The sequence below is a fragment of the Bemisia tabaci genome, chromosome 2 (genome assembly GCF_918797505.1).
Source record: "Bemisia tabaci chromosome 2, PGI_BMITA_v3".
NCBI lineage: Eukaryota > Metazoa > Arthropoda > Insecta > Hemiptera > Aleyrodidae > Bemisia > Bemisia tabaci.
The window spans coordinates 57,387,646-57,407,606 of NC_092794.1; the positions used below are offsets into that span (position 1 = coordinate 57,387,646).

The window sequence follows — 19,961 nt, forward strand, 5'->3', positions numbered from 1 at the left end:
GCAGAGATTTGTTGGTGTCAGGGAGTACGTGGAATAACGTCATGGAATTCGCGAAAAATGTATTGATCTTTCATTTTTCTGTTCAATTATCAAGTTTACATTTTGGATGACGTGGAAATTTTTTACTTTTGATTCCGGAAATCACGGTTGTCCCATGCACATTAAAAATTGAACTTTTGCATGTGTGGGGGATTTGCGATTGAAGTACTACTTCGTACGTAAAATTTCGCTAGAACACGATGGTGCCACTGGTTTTCTCTGAAATGAACTCTACAGCTCAAAAAAGCTCTCAAATTTGAGGCCGTAATGGAGGAGATATCCCATACCCTACCCTGAGAGTCCACAGTGTACATAAGTCAAAATCTCCATGCAAAGATACGGAGCAAATACATCAGCAGGATTGCCGTGTTTTCAGTTTGGAGTCCCCAAACAAAGTGGCAGCCTGTCAATGTATTTGCTCCTCTTCTTTGCATGGGAAGTTTTACTTGATAAATAGAGGGGGACTCTCAGAATAGCGTGAAATATCCCCTCCATTACAACCTCAACTTTGAAAGCTTTTTTGGGGTGATGGGGTTTGTTTCAGAGAAGACTAGTGGCACCATCGTACCTCTCGCGAAATTCGACACTGGAACTAGTATGTACTTAAATCCCAAATTCCTGACACATGCAAGAGCTCCATTGCCGATAATCAGGAATTTTCTTTTCTATTTTTGCGTTGTGGAAAGCATGGAATTATTATAAGAGATTATTTTTTCCTGAAAAGTGATGAATACCTTGGTATGCGGAGAAAATAAGTCCAGTTCGCATTGAACACCAAAGTTTCTCTGCTCAGCTACAGAAAGGTTCCGGTCGCCGAAACGAAACTTTACTTCCGCTAACCGAAATTCGGTTCCTACGATCGAAAACTATAAATATCTGAACTAAAAAACGTTGATGTTCTCTATGAAACAAAGTCCAATCCATCCAATTAAAGTTTTTCCCTTAGTGCAGGGCCGGATTAAGGGGGTAGCCACATGGGCCGCGGCCCATGGCGGCAAATCTAAGGGGCGGCAAAAATTTGCAATTTTTTAAAGTGTAGGTATAAAAAAAATCGGATTTATAAAAACAAAATTACAAACGAGAGAAGGCGACAAAATCTCTCATTTCCTGAGAGTATAGTAATTTCTAATTTTGTCGTCTCTTAGTGATACAAGAGACAGCACCTTCAATAAGTCGAGTTAAGAGAGGGACCAAACACGCAATTTGCCCTGGAACGGCGCGACTTAGAGGGAAATGATAACGAGGACTTGAGATGAAAAGGAGAAGCCCTCGACGCGGCGATCGCCATGTAACACATATTAGCGCCTTCATGACTGCACGAATACTTCAGGCATTACATCTAACACAGTGCGGTCATTCATTGCGGTCAGCGTAAAACGGATAGCGCCTACAAGACTGCGTGAGTACTTCACGCGTTGCGTCCAACACAGTGCGTTCAGCAGTGGTCGACGTGAACGTATAGCGCCTACACGACTGTTGGAATACTTCACGCATTGCGCCAAACACGGTGCGGTTTGCGCGACGCGGCGGCGGAAGTTAAAATCATCGAATCACATTTATGTTTGTTGTTTCATAAGTTTTTCGTTCATTTCTTATGAATGCAAGGCCTTGTCCACACAGAGATAGGTTTACGGAACTTAACTTTTGCGCAATGTTTCGTGAACTTTTGCGAGTAGTACTGACAGAGCTTTCCCAAAAAATGTGTTCAACACGCGTAAATGCGTCTTATGCACCCCTCCCCCGCTGACACGTTCATTTGATGGTTTTTATCGAGTTTCAAAACGAATATGTGAAGGGGGCGGTAAAATATAAGCGGCCCATGGGCGGCAAGTAGGTAAATCCGACCCTGCCTTAGTGTATTTTAGCCAAGAATTTGGAATAAAGAATCTGACCCGACTGAAGTCAGCAAAACGAAACCCGATTTTTTGGCACGGAATAGCGAAATCTCTCGGCGAAGAATGATCAGAGAAATGTCATATCAATCTAACATTGACTTTATTTTGCAATGAAGGAACCTCTGGTCATGGCTTATTTCAGAACATAAAATGTGTGCCCTTGGTATTCGTACGTGCGTTAGGTGATTTTATGGATAGGGCAGAAATTGCGGTTTAAAATCTCCGTTCTTTATTGCAAAATGAAGTCTAAATAATGTAACCTCTGATAATTTTCTTAAGAAGCATGTAGCTGAAGTCACGGGTCTACATGTTTCAACAAAAATGATGTGCCTAATTTAAATAAATAATTTCTTCACTAACTGACCAAATTTACCTTTTATAACCTAAATTAACCGACCAAGAGGCATACCCTATAAAAATTCAAATAAATTGACGCAACGATTCTAACAACATTTCTTGTGTCTGCAAAAAAATCCGGGTTAGAGACCGCGTGACTATTTCAAGGGGCATGATACGAATATTCGACCGCGTGGGAACTGATATTGCCTACTCTGCGTATTGAAGGCGAACTACAACGACGTCAAAATAACCTCTTCCGGTTTTGATAAAAAAAAAAAACCTATTTTTCAGTGTCTTCAGAGTGAGCGCACCACCCCACGACATATCACTATTTGACCACGTTGGAGCTCGTGTTGCATACGCTAAAATTGAAGGCGAACTGACATGGCATTAATGTAATCTTTTCTGGGTTTGTCAAGAGATGTTTTCTATCCGTGTTCCGTAGTCGTGCATTTTCGCGATGATACCACTTCTGGTTTTCTTTTTCCTCTTTCGTATCTCTTTCCTCTCTCCGAACTTAGGCTTTCTCTTTTCTTCTTTTTCTTTCCCTCATCTTATTCCTCCTCTGCAACTCAATTTAATCGTTTTAATCCTTTCTCTCAAGGAGAAATTACAATTAATACATTTTTTCAGAACCAGTGGAGTGATACTTAATTTGAATAGGCTTCAGTGCGGCATTGCATGTAAAACCTTAAAGAGAATCATAACAAACCGCGAGGAGAACGAGAAACTTCGTGACCTTATTTCTTTAATTTTCCCTGCTTATACATCATAAACAAGGGGATAGGAAATGCTGGATGTATCAAAAATGTCTTGGGAGAGAATTTAAATTCTGAAAACTTTTCGGGGGCCTTCTCCTAAACCTTCCCGCAGCCGAAAGCTATCCTTTCTGACGGGGCGCCTAAATTCATTAGACATCATTAAAAAGAAAGAAAAATAAATCATACATCGTATTTAAAAGGCCCAAATATGGATATGACTGGTTCGCGAACCGCACAACCAATTGACAATCCCAGGCACCTGTCCAAGTCCTTTTCTTTGATCGTCGCTATATTGCCGTGCTAAGGAAGAACGCCGTATGAACATTCAAGAGTTGCCAAATTTCCCCTGATAAAACATGTACTTTTGACAACATTCATGCATATTTTTCCTTGACATTTTCAGATATTTTAGATTAAATTTTTCACAAAACTTTCTGAAAATTTGAGAAAATAACATTCACAATTTTCCCAGTAATTTCGGTTTTTATCGGAGGAAACTTGGCAACGTCTGAAGGCTCATACGGCGTTCTTCCTTATCACGGCAGAATACCCAAGGGGTAGCAAGCCGCATTTTTAAATTTCCCGCCGAAATCACCGGCGCTATCTGGGTGAGTGGGCTCGGGGGTGACTCCACAACTACTGCGGTAGGGGGGTGGGGGGCTACGGCAGCGACGGTGTCGGCGGCTCGGCTGGGAGCGAAACGTCGACTGATCACGTGACTCGGAGCCGAGGCTGTGACGTCACTCATGGTTAATAATTTCAGTAGCCTGGCACCGAGGGCGTGTGGAGGGGGGGCCGGGGGGCCGGGGGAGGGTGGCCAGGTGAGGCACCCGGACGCCCCGCCACTCCGCCAGTCGACAGCCACCTGACGTGTTCGCCCGAAACGTGGAACCGTGCACACGCCGCCGGGAGACCTCGCCGTTTGGACTCGTCCATCTTCGAGCAGGTAAGCTCCACGCTTTTCTATTTTCCGCACCCGAAAGTACGCAGCTTTGTCGCGAATCCCGGGTCCCGAGCCCGGGTTTCAACGGTGTTCGCATGAGAACTGATTTCGGTCCGACGGCCGGGACACGCCGGGAGCCTGGCCTCGGCGAGGCCCCCCTCCAGCCCCCCCCCCCCCACTCGCGGCCCCCCCCGTTTAGGACCCACCTACACATAACCTGACAGGTTGTCGTCGCCCCGCTGACCCCTTCCACCGATGCTGGTCCTTGTCCAACACGCGGTCACTCGCACTCGCGTTGTAGGCCCGCATGACTTCTAGACTCCCGTGCTAAGGAAAAACGCCGTATGAACATTCCAGAGTTGCCGAATTTCCATCGATAAAATGTTTACTTTTGAGGGAAGCTATGAATATTTTTCCTTGAAATTTTTAGAAACTTTAGGTGAAATTTTGAACACAATTGGAAGCACAATATTGACAAATTCTCCTGAGAATTTCGTGATTTACCAAAGGAAATTTGGCAACGCCTGAAGGTTCATACGACATTCTTCCTTAGCACGGCAGCACCTCGTGTCGTTTTGAATTAGAAGTTAGGCAGTGCTAAACCACCTTTCCAGAAAGAAAAGAACTGAATCAAATAGGAAGCCACTCAAATTTGGGGGGAGGGGGTCTAGCCTAAAGCAGTTTTGAGTTTAACCGATCACACATTTTCTCCTGTCAAACATTTTTATTTGCGAATAAATGTATTTCGAAAGTGAAGATATGCGTCGATAACTTTATCTCTAAACCCCCCAAACGAAGGGCAAAACTTCGATGCCATGCTTCTTACTTTCTTGATGCCATCTTAATGTGACTTGATTCCTCTCCGTTTACCCGTGCAAGTAGAAGTGATCGCGATAAATAGCGATTCTATCGGTTGGCTATCGCGATTCTGTCGGTGGCAATATATTGAAATATCATCGCATTAAAAATTGCGATATATGGCGATTAAATCGCTACAAATCGCAATTTTTGATTCGATAAAATCGCAATCAATTTTCGTCGATAAAATCGAGATTAAATCGCCATTTATCACGATTTTTATTTCGAAAATATCGCGATAAATTGACGGGCGATTAAATCGCGCTTTTATCCCAATACGGTCGATGATAATCGCTTAGATGTTGATGATCCTAGCGATTTTATCGCCGATAAAATTGTAACATATAGCGATTTTTTCGTTGAGAAATGCTACTTGGGTACCTCTGCCCAAAAGAATACAATACCGACGCCAAAATTTCAATCTTATAGGAGTCGCTGATAGCGTATTCGCGTTTGCTAGAATTGTTGTTTCGGCGCTCAGGTGTGTCACATACGTTTATGAATACATTGATCAATAGAACTTAACGAAAAACATATTTTTGACTAAAAAAATTGGCGCTTGTGGTAGATACGCATGCGTTCCGTGGAGATTCTATGAGCACAGTGGTGAATGTAATAATTAGTATGCATTTTCCATGACTTTGATACTAGCGTTTGTCTCTGATAAATTCCTATTTAAATTTGAACATGACGAAAAAAGCAAAAACGCTTCTCACCATTGCCAGTCTTTGTGCTTGTGATTGACTTTCCCTCAAATACAACGTTTGCCATACGCAAACTCCTAGACTTTGGTAATTTTTTAAGGCATTTAATGATTCCAATTTCATTTCCGTATATGTAATGGTATCCGAGACTACTCATAACAAACTCAATTTATGTTAAAATGACCCTCGTGATACTTTACCTAGAGGGGGACGAAATTCGCTCGATGAAAGTGGTTAATGGAGGAATTCCAAATTCATTTGTAAAAAAGACACTTTTAAGTATAATGCCAGTGACTAGTTCGAAAGGTTCGATTTGGTAAATCAATAATTGTTTGAGTTTTGACTTGAGATTTGGTGAAGGTTGCTCCCTTATCTCCAGCGCCTCCTTGTTCTAGGAGAGGACCAATCTTCCAGGGGATGAAAATCGGTCTTTAGCACAATAGTAATTTATACCCTTTTTTTATCTTTCCGCATTATTCGTTGGTTGCGAGAATTTAGGTCTTTAGCAATAGTAATGGACCACTAGACAAGGTACGAATTTCAGCATTCTGATACATGTTTCTCAACCAAAATTTCACGTAGAACACGATACGCACAACGAAAATTACCAAAATCAACTCCTGACGAAGATATTTAATGATTCTTGATGCGTGAATTCAAACCACCCGCTCATGAAAACTCAATGCTCTACGTGATTCACATCGCGCGCTAAATGTTTATCATGACAGTCTCTGCGATGTAAAAATCTTCAACTTCAATCTTGACACTTTGGCTCAGCTATAGCAAATTACCAATAGTTTGAACAGCACATGGTGGAAAATGAACATTGCTCGATTGAGAGGCTTGCGTGGTAGTGCGCGATTTGACTCACGTAGAGCTTTGAGTTTCTTGTGAGCGGGCAGTTCAAATTCCTCGTAATCAGTGCGAAATAAAAACGTTAAAATCTTCGTTAGAAGTTGATTTCGGTAATTTTCGTAGTGTGAATCGTGTTCTACGTGAAATTCTGGCTAAGAAACATGTATCAGATTGCTTAAATTCGTACCTTGTCTAGTGGTCCATTTGTACCTTTTTTTTTATCTTGCCGCATCATTCGTTTGTTGCGAGGATTTTGTAGTTGATGAAACTATTCGTGTTTTGTTAGTTGGCTCCTTCCTATTTGCTGGAAAACGAACTTAATTAAATCTCAAATTAGCGGCTAATTGGTTCCATCGAGATCGCCCCAAAGTGAAACGTATTTCGTGTAAAGGAACCAAGAGCACTTGATTAATACAGTTTCTTATTGAGAGTTATGCCACGCAACTTACTAGCGGACTCCTTGTTTCCCAAAAACTCTTGGTTCTCGATTTCTGAACACCTCCCAGGTGATTCTGTTTTAATGATGAAAAATACTGCTATAGTATTCTTTTCAGGAATTGAAAATTTGATTAAATACATATATTTTGGTGTTCATCACCGCCCCTCAATTAACCTCTATTTAGAACTGTCAGAATTTGCGTTTTTAATCAATGACACCTCACTGCGAATTTCTCGCGGTGATTTGAAACTTTAGACCATTTTTTGCGGCGTAGGGGGAGGGGAGGGGGCGAGGAGAGCATTTTGTAATTTTGTTTTTAAAGGGTGCTGAAAGGATCAGGGGATCCTGTCACAAAAACGTTAAGAATGGGAGGAACGATGAAAAATCCAAAATGTAGATTTTCTTATTTTAAGAACGGTCCCTTAGGCGCATTTCACCACCAGGCGTGAATACGATTTGCTTATGTGCCTATTCACAATGGGTCCTTCGAATTGCGATGTAAGTACATTGAATGACGTAGCCACTAAATCCGGCTATCAGTGGTTCTAGGGTTGCACGGAGAGAACTGATAAACAGGAGCTCAAAAAAACAACCTTGCTTTTGTATTATTCAAAATAGCCATGCGCGCAACCGTGGCTCGGCCACGTGAGATGTGAATCCCGAAAAATTCCTATGGTTCCGTTCGGGAGGATGCGGAACGTGTCAGATGAGCTCAGCGTGTTTCCCTTTGTCAGTGTATTGTTTATGCTCGCACCTTTGTTCCCCTCGATCCAATACCTGTGGCATGACTTTTTCGACCCTCGCAAAAATCAGGAAAAAAGAAAAAAAGCGGCGTGAGAGGAGTCATTTCAATGGATTAGCTCGATTCCTACATCCACTGGTATTCGGTTTCGCACTGGAACCTAACCTATGAAGTCATCCTTCCAACGAGAGATAAATCGTCGCTCTCCGGACGAAAGAGCGTAACTCTATTCCATGGTTGCAAAATTAACTCAAACAATTCGATTTTTTACAAGAATATTACTAAGCAATTTTCGTCCAAAATTTGTCCAATTCTCGCATGAGATCGGATGAAAAATCAATGAAATTTTCAGTTTGAAATTCCTAAGAATCTACGGTTAAAATTGCTATTTGTATGGAGAAATTTGGCAACATTGAAATGTAGTTACGTTCTTTCGTGGGGGAACGACGAAATGGATCGACTTCGGTAGAAAAGGACCTAGTCTCAGGAGTCCAAAACACGCGAGATCTCACGTATTGTGGGGCAATTTTTGATTTTTGTTTTCAACGTGGCTCGACACCTCAAAAAAGAGAGGCAAATTGCACATGATTGGACATTTTCCCGTTAAGTCGGAGATTCTCAGTGAGGAAAAGCGGAAATTTAGCCGCGAGGAAGAAACACCGGATATCTGCATCAGGTTGTCGTTTTGGAACTTCATGCACCCCCCGTTTCAAAAATATAATTTGAATACTCCGTAGGAGTTTTGTTTGTTTGTTTTTTCTTTTATTTTTTGAGTTTTTTTTTTAGTTTTTTACCAAAAAAGTTTTATTTGCTGCAAAAATTATCATCATGCATATTTCTCTGCTTCTTTTTTATTTTTTATTTTGTTTGCATGAATATTTAAAAATAATTGATTCCTTTCTCACGAATTAAAAAAAAATAAATGAAACTAGAGAAAAGAAAGTTGGCAATTAGAAAATCCACGGGCGCTTGAAAGCCATTGATTAATCAAAGATCGGCTTCTTTTCTAGAAAAAAGACGACAACTCTCATAAACCTCTGAAGAGGTGGATAAAAGCGGGAGTGCCTTCAATTATTGAACAAACAACACGCGCATCCGAGGAAAACGAATAGTTGCATCAGGACGCAACAAGGATCTCAGTGAAGTATTCGTGCGTAGGTCGAGATACTAACCGCATTCTTAGCCTTAGATACCTACTCTAGCTCTGGCCTCGTGTCACTAACTAGTAATACTGTTCCTGCATAGGTACTCTCTAATTCGGGCGTTACAAGTTGTAACGTATTGCAACCGACAAGTCCCGTGCATTTCTTAAGAAGTCAAAAAAGTAGGAGCGCCTTCAATTTTTAAATAGGCACCACGCACATTCGTGGAACACGAATAGTTGCTTCACGACGCCGCAATCAACTCAGACTAGCTTTTATAAGGGACATTCATCGGTTGGTGTATAGATTGCATTTGACACTGACGACCCCTGGTGTCCTGGTGTACTTTTCAGACATTTAATCAGGCTGCCCATTTCACGTTTTGGGCTAGAATATCGGCCAGTTCGCGGACTGGCCGATTTTGCGAATGTGTGTAACTGTAACACTCACACTGAAATAAACCTGGCAATTTGTAGACATTTTTCTTAACAGAATTCTCGCTGATCGCCGTGTTTTACACAAATTTTACCGTTTTTACCGCAAGATTTTTTTCCATCTGAGATATTTGCTACTCATTTTATGCAGAGAGAAAACTTACTAAAACCACATTGGATCTTGAGTCCAGACTCTTGAAAACATTGACAAGAAAAAGTACTCTTCATTCGATCAGATTATTTGCTTACATCAAAACAAAATCCGCTTAAATTAAGATGCTTGGTTCTTGATTTAAGCTAGATTCTGATTGAATCAAGAGTACTTTTTGTTGTCGATGTTTTTAAGAGTCTGGACTCTAGATCCAATGTGTTCTTTTTTCCAGTGCACAATGCTGCTTACAAAGACGAATTCGCAAGGGACAACCCCTTTTTGCGCTAAATCGCTGACGGGACGAAGCCTCGAAGACGAATTTCCTCGTCTTGGAGCCAGAACCCCGCCGCCACCCCCATTCTTCGGCGCCCCCGGGGCAGAAGAAGGGGGGCGGGGGCGGCCATTTTGTATTCGGAGCGAGGGCGGTTGTGGGGGAGGCTATTCATTGGGATGGGACGCGTAAGTAAATGGAAATTTTAAAGGGAGTCTCGAATGAAAATCGGGGTCGCCTAGCGACAGGCCCAAACACCGGGGTAATCGGGCTGTGCAACCGCCGGGCGCCCTCCGCGGTATTGATTGGCGTCGCGACGCCGACACGGGCGCCGCGACGCCACGCTCAGTCCCTCGGCGAACCCGCCGACAACCCGACTCCGTCCCTGCAGTCTACGCCCTCCCCGGACTCCCCGCCCACTCCCAGGTCCCTGCTAATGCAGCGCGTTTTTCGATTTTCAGGCGTGCCCGCTTCCGGCAACCGGTCCTCCTTCGCCGCCTCCGTCTTGTCATCCGGTTCGCGGATTTCTCGCTCTTCTGCAGCCAACTTTAGGTGAGTTCAATATATGTTATTTTAATGAGGTTATGTGTGATCAAGTCCCGTAAAAAGCCGGGGATAATAACATGAGAGGGTTGCCTTAATCAGGGAACACCAGGAAATGTCAGGGGAGTTTAAAAAGTCAGGGGAAACCTGGCAATGTCAGGAAACATGACGATAATGTCAGGGAGCAATTATGTGTGGTCAAGTCCCGTAAAAAGCCGAGGAGAAGAATATGAGAGGGTTGCCACAGTCAGGGAATACCGGAAATGTCAGGGAAGTTTAAAAAGTCAGGGAAAACCTGGAAATGTCAGAGGAAAATTGTTGGGTCACCTTTATTTGCTGTCAAGAATGGGTTCGATGTTTCAAACAACACATTTTGCCTGAAAACTATTTCTAATAGTGTCTTATTTACTACCTGGCATATCTTCCATTGTCAACAAATTTCACCAAAATGTCTCAGGGAAATCAGGGACATGTCAGGGAATTGCACTATCTAAACTCTATGGCAACCCTGATATGAGATTAGTTGCCCGCAGCTTAGAGCAGTTGGGAGCAGTTTCACATAAATTACGTTATCAAGTTTTTTTTTTTCTTTTCCTGATCCTTGTCCTCTTTTTTATTTTTTTTATTTATTTATATTTTTTTTTTTTTGGAAAAAGCATATGACGTGTTTGTTATATCATTTGGAGTATTGAACGATCAAATTCCCAAAAGTTAGCTTTTACACACTTTTCAAATTCAGAGATCAAGAAATCGGGGATTTTAGTAAAACGCAGAGCTTTAGCTCGCAGGCACTATTGCTGCCTTTAGACACAAATCATCTCATACGTTTAAAACATCGTCATTAGTCCTATATATGACTCGAAATTTTGATAGGATATTTTTGGTGGTATTCCAAAGTGTAAGCATTTTTTTCCAAAATACAGCAGCGAGTGCAATTTTTTTGTTGGATAATGAGGACTTACTGCTGTTTTGTCGGAAACTACGTCAATCTCTGCGGTCTCAATTTCTATCTGCTCTCTGGCGACCCTCGGTTCACCATGTAGGTCGAATTTTGCCGCAGTGGTTCATTGAGTGGACTCATCTAGTTCATTTCTAGTAGATCGGTGCACCTATTTTTGAGGGAAACTCAAATAAATTTGGTCGTTATCGCTGTCTTAGGTATGACGACAGTTTTGTAACTGTAACATTCTTTTAATCCTCCTCCAAGAGTCGCTCATCTACCTTAGTTCTTCTGCAAATGCTGTACATCAGGATGACGTTCAGTGGACAAAAAAATCTCTTGGATCCCCAGTTTAGACTCCTAAAAATTTTGACAAGAAAAAATACTCTTGATTCAATTGGATTTTTGCTTGAATCCAAAGGAAAACGACTTAAATTAAGAATTTTCGCTCTCGATTCAAGAAAAAATCCGATATAATGAAGAGTATTTTTTCTTGTCAAATTTTGTTAGAGTCTAGACTCTGGATCCAAAAGACTTTTTTTCCATGTTTATATGAAAATTGGAACTTCCCCTCGGTGTATTTGACAAACGGGACCTCTTCTATTGATTGCTTCAAATAGATTGGTGTTTCTGTGGAAGCCTCCAGCCATTCGGTTTCCGCTTAGCGTTGTCCACTTTTTAAGCACAGATTTTCTGAAACGCTGAGCTATTGTCTTCGCCCGAAACTGTCGTAGGTGTGAGAGTATGAGCTCAAAACAATCGTTTGTGCTGAATTGGTCTATGACCTGGTTTACAACTAATTGCGAACGTCATTGTTTTCGGTCCACAGAAATACAATCTCGGCAGTGAAGTAGGAACCGGATTATAACTGCTGCTCTCAGCAGTCTCAGTTTTAAATTTTGAGGCAGGATTGAAAATTTGTTTTACGCCCGTCGAAGGTCGATCGCGGATATTTTTGTCAATCCGCCTAAGAGTCAATCCTAAGAGTCTCCACGAGGCATAGTGGCCATGCTTGGCATACTCCCCCTATAAAAGTACTCCACTCTAATCAAAGCTACTCATGGGTAGCTTCAAATTGCGCTTGATGTGCATCGAAAACATTGCTTGATTTCATCTGTAGAAATAGCATGGACCCTGTGCGCCGGCGCAATCCCTCTTAAATCCTCTGGTAAGAAAGAAGTGTGGGCAGGGAGAAAATGGGCCCGAGGGGGGGGGGGGGGGGGGGGGGCGGCTGGATTAGCGAGAGAAGATTGGAGCGCCGCGCCGTTGACTCTAATGATGAGCTCGATGAGGCGCGATGGAGACTCCATCGTGCCGACCGCCGTGAGTCATGAGTCATTTCTGTGCCTCACTCGCCAATATTCTTGTTGCCACGTCTCTCATCGGCCATTCACTGGACAAAACGATTGAAAAATTGTGTGAAAAATACCGCGCGAAATGTTAAAATCCTCTGTATTTTAATGAAATCATTTTTAGGACGCTCGATGGACGGGGTGAGGAAAGGGAGTAAGACGGTCCTTGGGCTGGGGTGAGGGAGGGGAGTTCAAAGTCTAACTTACGCAATTTCAATTTGGACTGCATTTTGAAATTTGGAACTATAAATTCTGGCCCGGTTTAAAATCAAGGTATGTGCCATTAGTTTCCCCATGCACATAAGTGTTTTTTCAGGTGAGCCAGAATTTATAGTTCCAAATTTCAAAATGCAGTCTATTTGATTGTCCGGGAGATTTCGGTTCGCTGGCCTCGAAGCAGCCTCTGGGGGCGCGTAGCAACCAGGGGGCGGACTCCCTAGTTGTTCAATATTCGTGATATTCTGCTACGATTTTGAAATTTTGGTGAAATACGTTGAAAATTTGAATTAATTCGGGGAGGATGGGAGGGGGGTCGAACTTAAAATCGACGTCTGTTTGAAGGAAAAGAAAAAAACCCGTAGGGCTATTAGAGTTGGGAAAAAACAACGAAAAAACTGAGAATGCAATTTGATAAGTAATGATCCTAAAAATCATGATCACTTCTGGAAAACCCCCAACAGGCACGTACAGAATTGCGCTTTCAAGAGCCACGCGGAAGTTGAAATGTTGAAAATTTTAGGCTTTGACCGCCGAAATGATTGTACAGCTCAATCTGCCCTCTTTTTTTATTTCCCATGCATATCTAAGGAAAACGCAGGGAGCACATAAGGAAGCGTAAACATTGGAGGTATTATAAATCCTGGGGCCGAATTTTGTCGATCCTTCCACCGTACTATACCTAGGAATATATACCGTAAATATACTTAGGACGGGTATCAACTGCACTCAAGTCCGGCTTAGCGCTTCTGATTGGCCGGTGGTGCGGTTTGAACTCATCGATGGATGTTGCACTCCGTGTGAAAAAGCCGACAAAATTCGGGCCCTGCTTTCAGTCACAAAGGAAAAAACCGATTTTTTAGGAGGAAAAACTTTTAAAGTGGCAATGGTGTGTTCGTCGTCGGAGGAAGGCTGGCAGCGTGGCGTGAGCCGCAGCGTAAAAATTTGATTGTATTGTTATAATTTTTTTCTTCTTTTTTTATCCACTGACTTTGTCGAAGCAGCAATTTCGATGCGTTCTACTTTCCGAGCCGAGTGTTTTGTGTAAATACGAGATTGTTTTACGTTGACTGCCGTGAAAAGCGGGAAACGATCCGCGAAGCGCGATCCGCTATAGCCTCAAATCAATCGGGTAACGCGACGCCTCTACCCAAGACTTAAATTGACCCGTTCGCTTAAAAAAACTCCAAAATGTTTATTGCGAAAATCTAAAATGACAGACTATCCCTTCAATTCTTCACTTATAATCGGGGGATGGGGGCGAAAATCCAGCCGGAAGTGCATTCGAAAATAACCGTATGCTCAGAACTTTGACTCATAACCTCTTGCAGTTTGACAGTTTAACGCTAGGACACCGTGTAGAGTCCATGATTGTAATGCCGCAGTGGAGGGTATTTGTGCTCGAACGATAACCATACCAACACGCTCGTCATGGGGTTGCATATTTAACGATTTGAAGGCGATATTTAAGCGCCAATACTCGACGTAATGAACGCGTCCATAATTTCGACAATCCTGACGGAACATGGCATATTTCCTGAGCATCGGCAGAGGGCTGATTGTTGAAATGGATAGACAAAGAAGACGAATGGAGTATCGAGCAATCTTATTGGTTGAAATGGGTGGTTTCTATAGACTGAAGGAGAAAATGATGGACTAACTGTACTGCCATGCTAAGGGAAAACACCGCATGAACCTTTAGGCGTTGCCAAATTTCTTCTGCTGAAATACGAATTTATTGGGAAAATAGTAAATATTGTTCTTCCAAGTTTTCAGACTATTTTATTCGCCATTTAATCTAAAATATCTGAAAATTTCAAGGAAAAATAATCATAAATTTCGTCAAAAATTCATGTTTTATCCGGGGAAATTTGGCAAATCTCGAATGTTCATACGGCGTTCCTTCTTAGCACGGCAGTATAGGGCCTCTCGTGGGTTGCCGTTAGTTAGTCTATCGACTACCCTCTTTTGTCCATTGCAACCACCTACTTCCACCACCCAAGTAGCAGGAGTTGCAACAACTTGCAACAAAATCGTTTGATTTTTGCAACTAATAGATTGATGTACAGATTGCCTACTCTATCCCCTGAAGGAGCTATCATTGTTGGAACTAGTTGCAATTAAGTTGAAACGTGTTTCAACTTCAAAGTATTGCCGGTTGCCTATCTTAAGATTTTAAACAACTTTGGTGCATCAATTTTGCAATGTCAGCAGGTTGCAACTTTGTCTTGAAGTCAGATCGCCGAGAATCGGCACTTATCGACCAAAAGTTGACCGAAAGTTGCAACTTTGTTGCGACCAATACCAACGTTGTTTCAACATTTTGCAACTTCTACATTGAAAAATGCTACTTGGGCAATAAGGATCCCTCCATATCTCTTTTATCGTCTTTGTCTATAGCTTTGTCTATCAATTCCACCAATCACCTCAGCCCGACGATGATAGGAAGCGCTGTCGGAGCCGCCGCGGCGCATGTCAGCGCGGTGCAACTAAGCGCGGTGAGATATGCAATTTAGATGCAGCCGGTCGATAAGTTCCCAGCTCCCACTAAAAAACAAGGAGACACGCAAGCACAATGCAATCAGTGATCGAATGATAATTGATGTTTACCTCCTCTCGTGTTAGCCTCTCTCTTCGCAACCGACCCGCTGCGTGGGCCGGCTCATCGTCGACGAGAGGACACATAATCTGCTGTCATAGTTTCCATATTTTTTACAACTTTTCCCCCCTCATTCTTCTCTGGGGCCTCTCCTCGCGTCCACATGTTATGCAACGCTGATTTTTTGCTTTTATACAGGGTGATCCAGAGTCAAACGGCCAGACTGCAGGAGCGTGTTGTATGGGTCAAAATAAGACGTTTTTTTAAATTAAGTTTTTTCCAAAAGTGCCCCGGTCGTAGCTGCGGCCCCCCTCCAAAATTTCGGAATGTAATAGTTTTTCCTGAAATTTGGCAACGGTCCTGAACCAAATCTCATGAAAATTTTTACTGTCCTGTACTTTTGTGCCCTAAATTCATGAATAATCTGAAAATAATCAAATTCTCAATTTAAAGAGGGGATTTCGGGGTGTTTCGGCTCGTATATTCTTTCCGTTCAATCCTGTATCACCCCGTATATTTCTGGGAGGTTTGGCATAATAATGTTTTTTTTTTTTTTTTTTTTTAAGAGTTGAGGGCTATCAAGGAACAGTCTTGTTAGGTCATGACTTCCACCAATTCAGATACGCCCCATTCCGTTGTTTCCCATACGAAAGAACGTAGTTCCATTCGAAGGTTGCAAGCTCGACTCAAACAATTCAATTTTTTTCAGTCAGAGTCAAAAGTTTAAGCTCTAATGAGTACCAGTGCAAGACTGAGGGAAGAAAGCATTTAGGAACACGTATGCACCACTAGTCTCCCCATGCACACAAGTGTTTTTACGGATGAGCTAGCAGTAATCGTAATTCCTAACAAAAAAATAAAGTCCATATGTACCTATCTAGTTTTGTTCTTTCGTCTGGAATCGAATAGGCGATTACAGTTTCGTTATTTCAATCCAAATTTAGGTCTTCCTCGAGATTTTTCGTCGATTTAGCTTTTTAAAGTACATTTCCGGATGACGGGTCCCACACCGTTGCACTGGAAAAAAATTCTCGGCGTTTTTACCACGGTCTGTTGGTACCTTTACCATCTAACTTTTTTTTTACCAATTATTGGTAATTTTACCAAGACAGACCGGTAAGCTTACCTAAAAACCTGTATTTTTACTGTTTTTCCAGGTATCAATTCCCGGTAACTTTGCCATTTTATCTCGGTGATTCTACCACAGTCGGTAAAAAATATTGGAGTTTTTACCAAGGTCCAGTAAAATTACCGAGAAAGTTCAATAATTTTACCGAGATTTCTCGGTAAAATTACCAATTCCATAAATGGTAATTTTACGAAGAAAAAACTGGGATCAAATAGAACCCTGGATTCTCGGTAATTTTACCCTTTTCTTAGTAAATACACCGAGAATTTTTTTTCAGTGTAGCAGTAATCGTAATTCTTAACTACAAAATATAGTCCATAAGTACCTAGTTTTGTTCTTTCGTCTGGAATCGAATAGACGATTAAATTTTCGTTATATCAATCCAAAGTTAGGTCTTCCTCGAGATTTTTCGTCGATTTAGCTCTTGAAAGTACATTTCCGGATGACGGGTCCCGCACCGGTGAGAGGATTTGAATGTGGATTCGGGTCCTATCGGGCGCTCGGCGTCGGGGGCCGGTGTCCCCCGCGGGGGGTGCCGACGCCGACGGTTGGCGTTCGGCGTTCAGCGTCGACGTCGACTCGGGTGGAAATGTGTGGCATGGATTTTCCGTATGACGCAATGCAGGCGGGCTGTCATGTGGCCATGTCGAGCACGTCTGCCGGTCCTTGCACTCCCGGCCCAGGCCCCGGCACCAGCTCAGTTGCGAAGTCGCCCACCGCGCCGCGTCGCGTCTCGCGCTCCGTCGGCCTCGCGCCTCGCGTTAACGCCGCCATTTTCCCGCGCAAGAGCAACGGTGAGTTTTCCCTCAGTTTTCCCCATATTCCCTTTAAATACGGTACCTTTGAGGACAGAGTGCGGACACTATGTCCGGAGACGGGAGAGACCCTCCACATGACGATATATTTCAAGACCCCGCACCGATATCCTCCCCATGGTGTAAAAGTTACTTTTGGACAACGAACTAAACGTCTAGAATGACTGACGTCTACTACGTAACATATTGAAATTGATTTAGGTTAGGTTCACTCGGGCTCATACTGCAAGCTGCCATCTAAACCCATGTTAAACGCTGCCCCCATTTTGCCGAATATTGTTGAATAAAGTGATAGCAATGAAAAGATGGCGTCATAAACGCATCTTTCAAGGTCCTCTTACTCAAAAAGTAGGAGCTTTGAAGGCACACCTCAAAATGAATGAAATTTACAAAGTTGGAAATTTTCACATGTGGGTAATCCTTATGGGCAAAACGCGGCGGAAATGAAGAGGTTATGTATACTTGAGCTCCCACCCCCTCCGGCCTTCAAAAACCGGCTCATGCGCGTTACGCAGGTTTCCTATCTGGCGGCCATTCTAGACGTTCAGCTCTTTGGTGCCCGGTGTCCACATTCTCTCCATGTAGGTTACCTAATTTTACCCACAATGTTTACGTCAGTTTTCGATCCAAACAGAGGCGAATCATTCAATGAAGTGACATGAAATGCCGAGTGAGGGTGGGGGGAGGATGCTGTGGCGTCTCCGGGCTGGAACTCTAAAAGAAGCAGGAGCAGATATTTCGCCTTCAATTTTCAAGGTATGCAAGAAAATACATTCGTGCATCATTGGAGGGAAGAGAAGAGCGAGAGGAAGAAAGAGGAGGTAGGTGCGGGGGAGCGAGATAGAGAGGGATTCTAGTTTTTTTTTGTTTTTTTTTTTTATGAAAAATGGACGCGATTTCGCTTTCGTGGCTGTTTGAGATTAGGCGTTACAGTCAAATGATTGGCAAGTAGACAGCATAAACGTTCGATAAAGTGCTACGAATTCGATTGTCTGATTTTTGGACGATTCTCATCGCTATTTAGATTCTTCCGCGAATCGTTTCAAAAAACAAGTTCACCCAACAATCCGAAAACCGCTTCACTGCTGTTTAGTGAGGTATCAGTATTTCTTCGGAGCACGCATATTTTTACTCGAGACGCTTCTCAGATGCGAAATACTCGCCAAATATGACATTAAAGAAAAGAGGGTTTCAAAAGAATTACAACGATGTTCGAGTGTAGAATATTCCTGTAAGTACCCAACCCTTACGCAAAATTCTCAGTGGTTAGCTACTAAGCTTGACCATTTCTATCATCGTTGGGAAATCAAAATCCCTGGTCAAAATATTCACAGAATTTTTAGCATTATTTGTTTTAATTTCATCAGGAAAAGGTTCGAATGTTCAACCAGAGTTTTCTTTTGATGCGGCGGAATTGTACCGAAGGCCGTGCTCAGGGGTTCATAATCAGCGGCGGATCCAGCAATTCGGCAATCCCGGATTTTCTCCATTTTAACCTATGTTAAATAATCGATTTTTAGAACACCTGATCCCTACAAGAATCGATACATTTTCATTGGTTTAAACAGGGGGAAACACAAGGTCGCCAATTGGTTGGGTCCGCTAACGTTCATAATATACGTGACGCTCTCGGAGGGTGGGCCAGCGTAACGGGGAAAGGAGGTGGAGTCGGGGGTGAGGGAGCGCTGCGTTATCAGTGGCGTGGCGTGAAAGATCGATTATCGATATATCGCCATTTGAAGCTATAGTAAAGAATCGATTACTAAGGTGTTCGCTGCGAACGCCCTGATAATCGATCTTTTTCCATAGGTTTAAATGGCATAACAATCGATATATCGCAATTCACGCCACGCCACTGTGCGTTATCATGAGTGGATCTAGATATTACGAAAGGGGAGGGGGTGGAAAGAGAGTCGGGGGTCTTCCCCCAAAAATTTGTGGAAATTTTAAATTCTTCGACATATCTCTGGTGAATACATATTGTATCCGCAGCAGTTGGACAACATCGGCGAATGCTCAGACGGTGCTCTTCCGAAAGACCGCACAGTGGGTCGCGTCAATCAGAGAGGACGAACCTGTATGTAACCTCGTATTTCCCATTAAGGACACTCCTAAAAATTTGGAATTTGACAAAATAAACATCAGGATTTTCAAACATGTTGTATCCGACGTCTCCCTGAGCTTCGTTGCACCGTTCGCCAGTTCGCCTCGCCGCACATAGTGTATCGAGTCAATTAGAAAGGTAGGACATGAAATTTTTGACTAAAACTGCACATTTTTGACGTTTAATTCGTCATATTTTAAAGTTTAAGGATTGCTTCTGGAAGAAAACACGAGGAAACCCATGGAACCACTTTTACAATCCCAAAGTTGTGTATGAACGAAGTTATAAGCGTAAAAATTTTCAAATTTTTGTAGACCTCTCTCATCGATTTGATCCACTGTAGACCGGGAGCTTTCGGAACGACCGGGCCGAGTATGGGCGAGTACCCCGCGCCTCTCGGGGCAGCGCTGTCGTGCTAAGGAAGAACGCCGTATGAACATTCGAGAGTTGCCAAATTTCCCCGGATAAAACATGTATTTTTAACAACATTCATGCATATTTTTCCTCGAAATTTTCAAATATTTCAGATTAAATTTCGCACAAAATTGTCTGAAAAATTTGGCAAATAATTTTCAGAATTTTCCCAGTAAATTCGGTTTTTATCGGAGGAAACTTGGCAACGTCTGAAGGCTCATACGGCGTTTTTCCTTAGCACGGGAGAGCGTGTCTCCGTCTCGTCTCTGGCGGTCC

General features: G+C 42.7%; 1 protein-coding gene across 1 annotated transcript in view; it reads left to right on the forward strand.

Annotated features, from left to right (window-relative positions):
• The first annotated feature begins 567 nt into the window (after nt 1-567).
• Nucleotides 568-19,961, forward strand: part of LOC140223920 (uncharacterized) — an 85,603-nt gene continuing 66,209 nt past the window's right edge. Inside the window, exons 1-3 of the mRNA XM_072296430.1 lie at nt 568-603; nt 3,801-3,980; nt 10,035-10,125. Coding sequence (XP_072152531.1) covers nt 568-603; nt 3,801-3,980; nt 10,035-10,125 — 307 coding nt within the window. The remainder of the gene's footprint in view (nt 604-3,800; nt 3,981-10,034; nt 10,126-19,961) is intronic.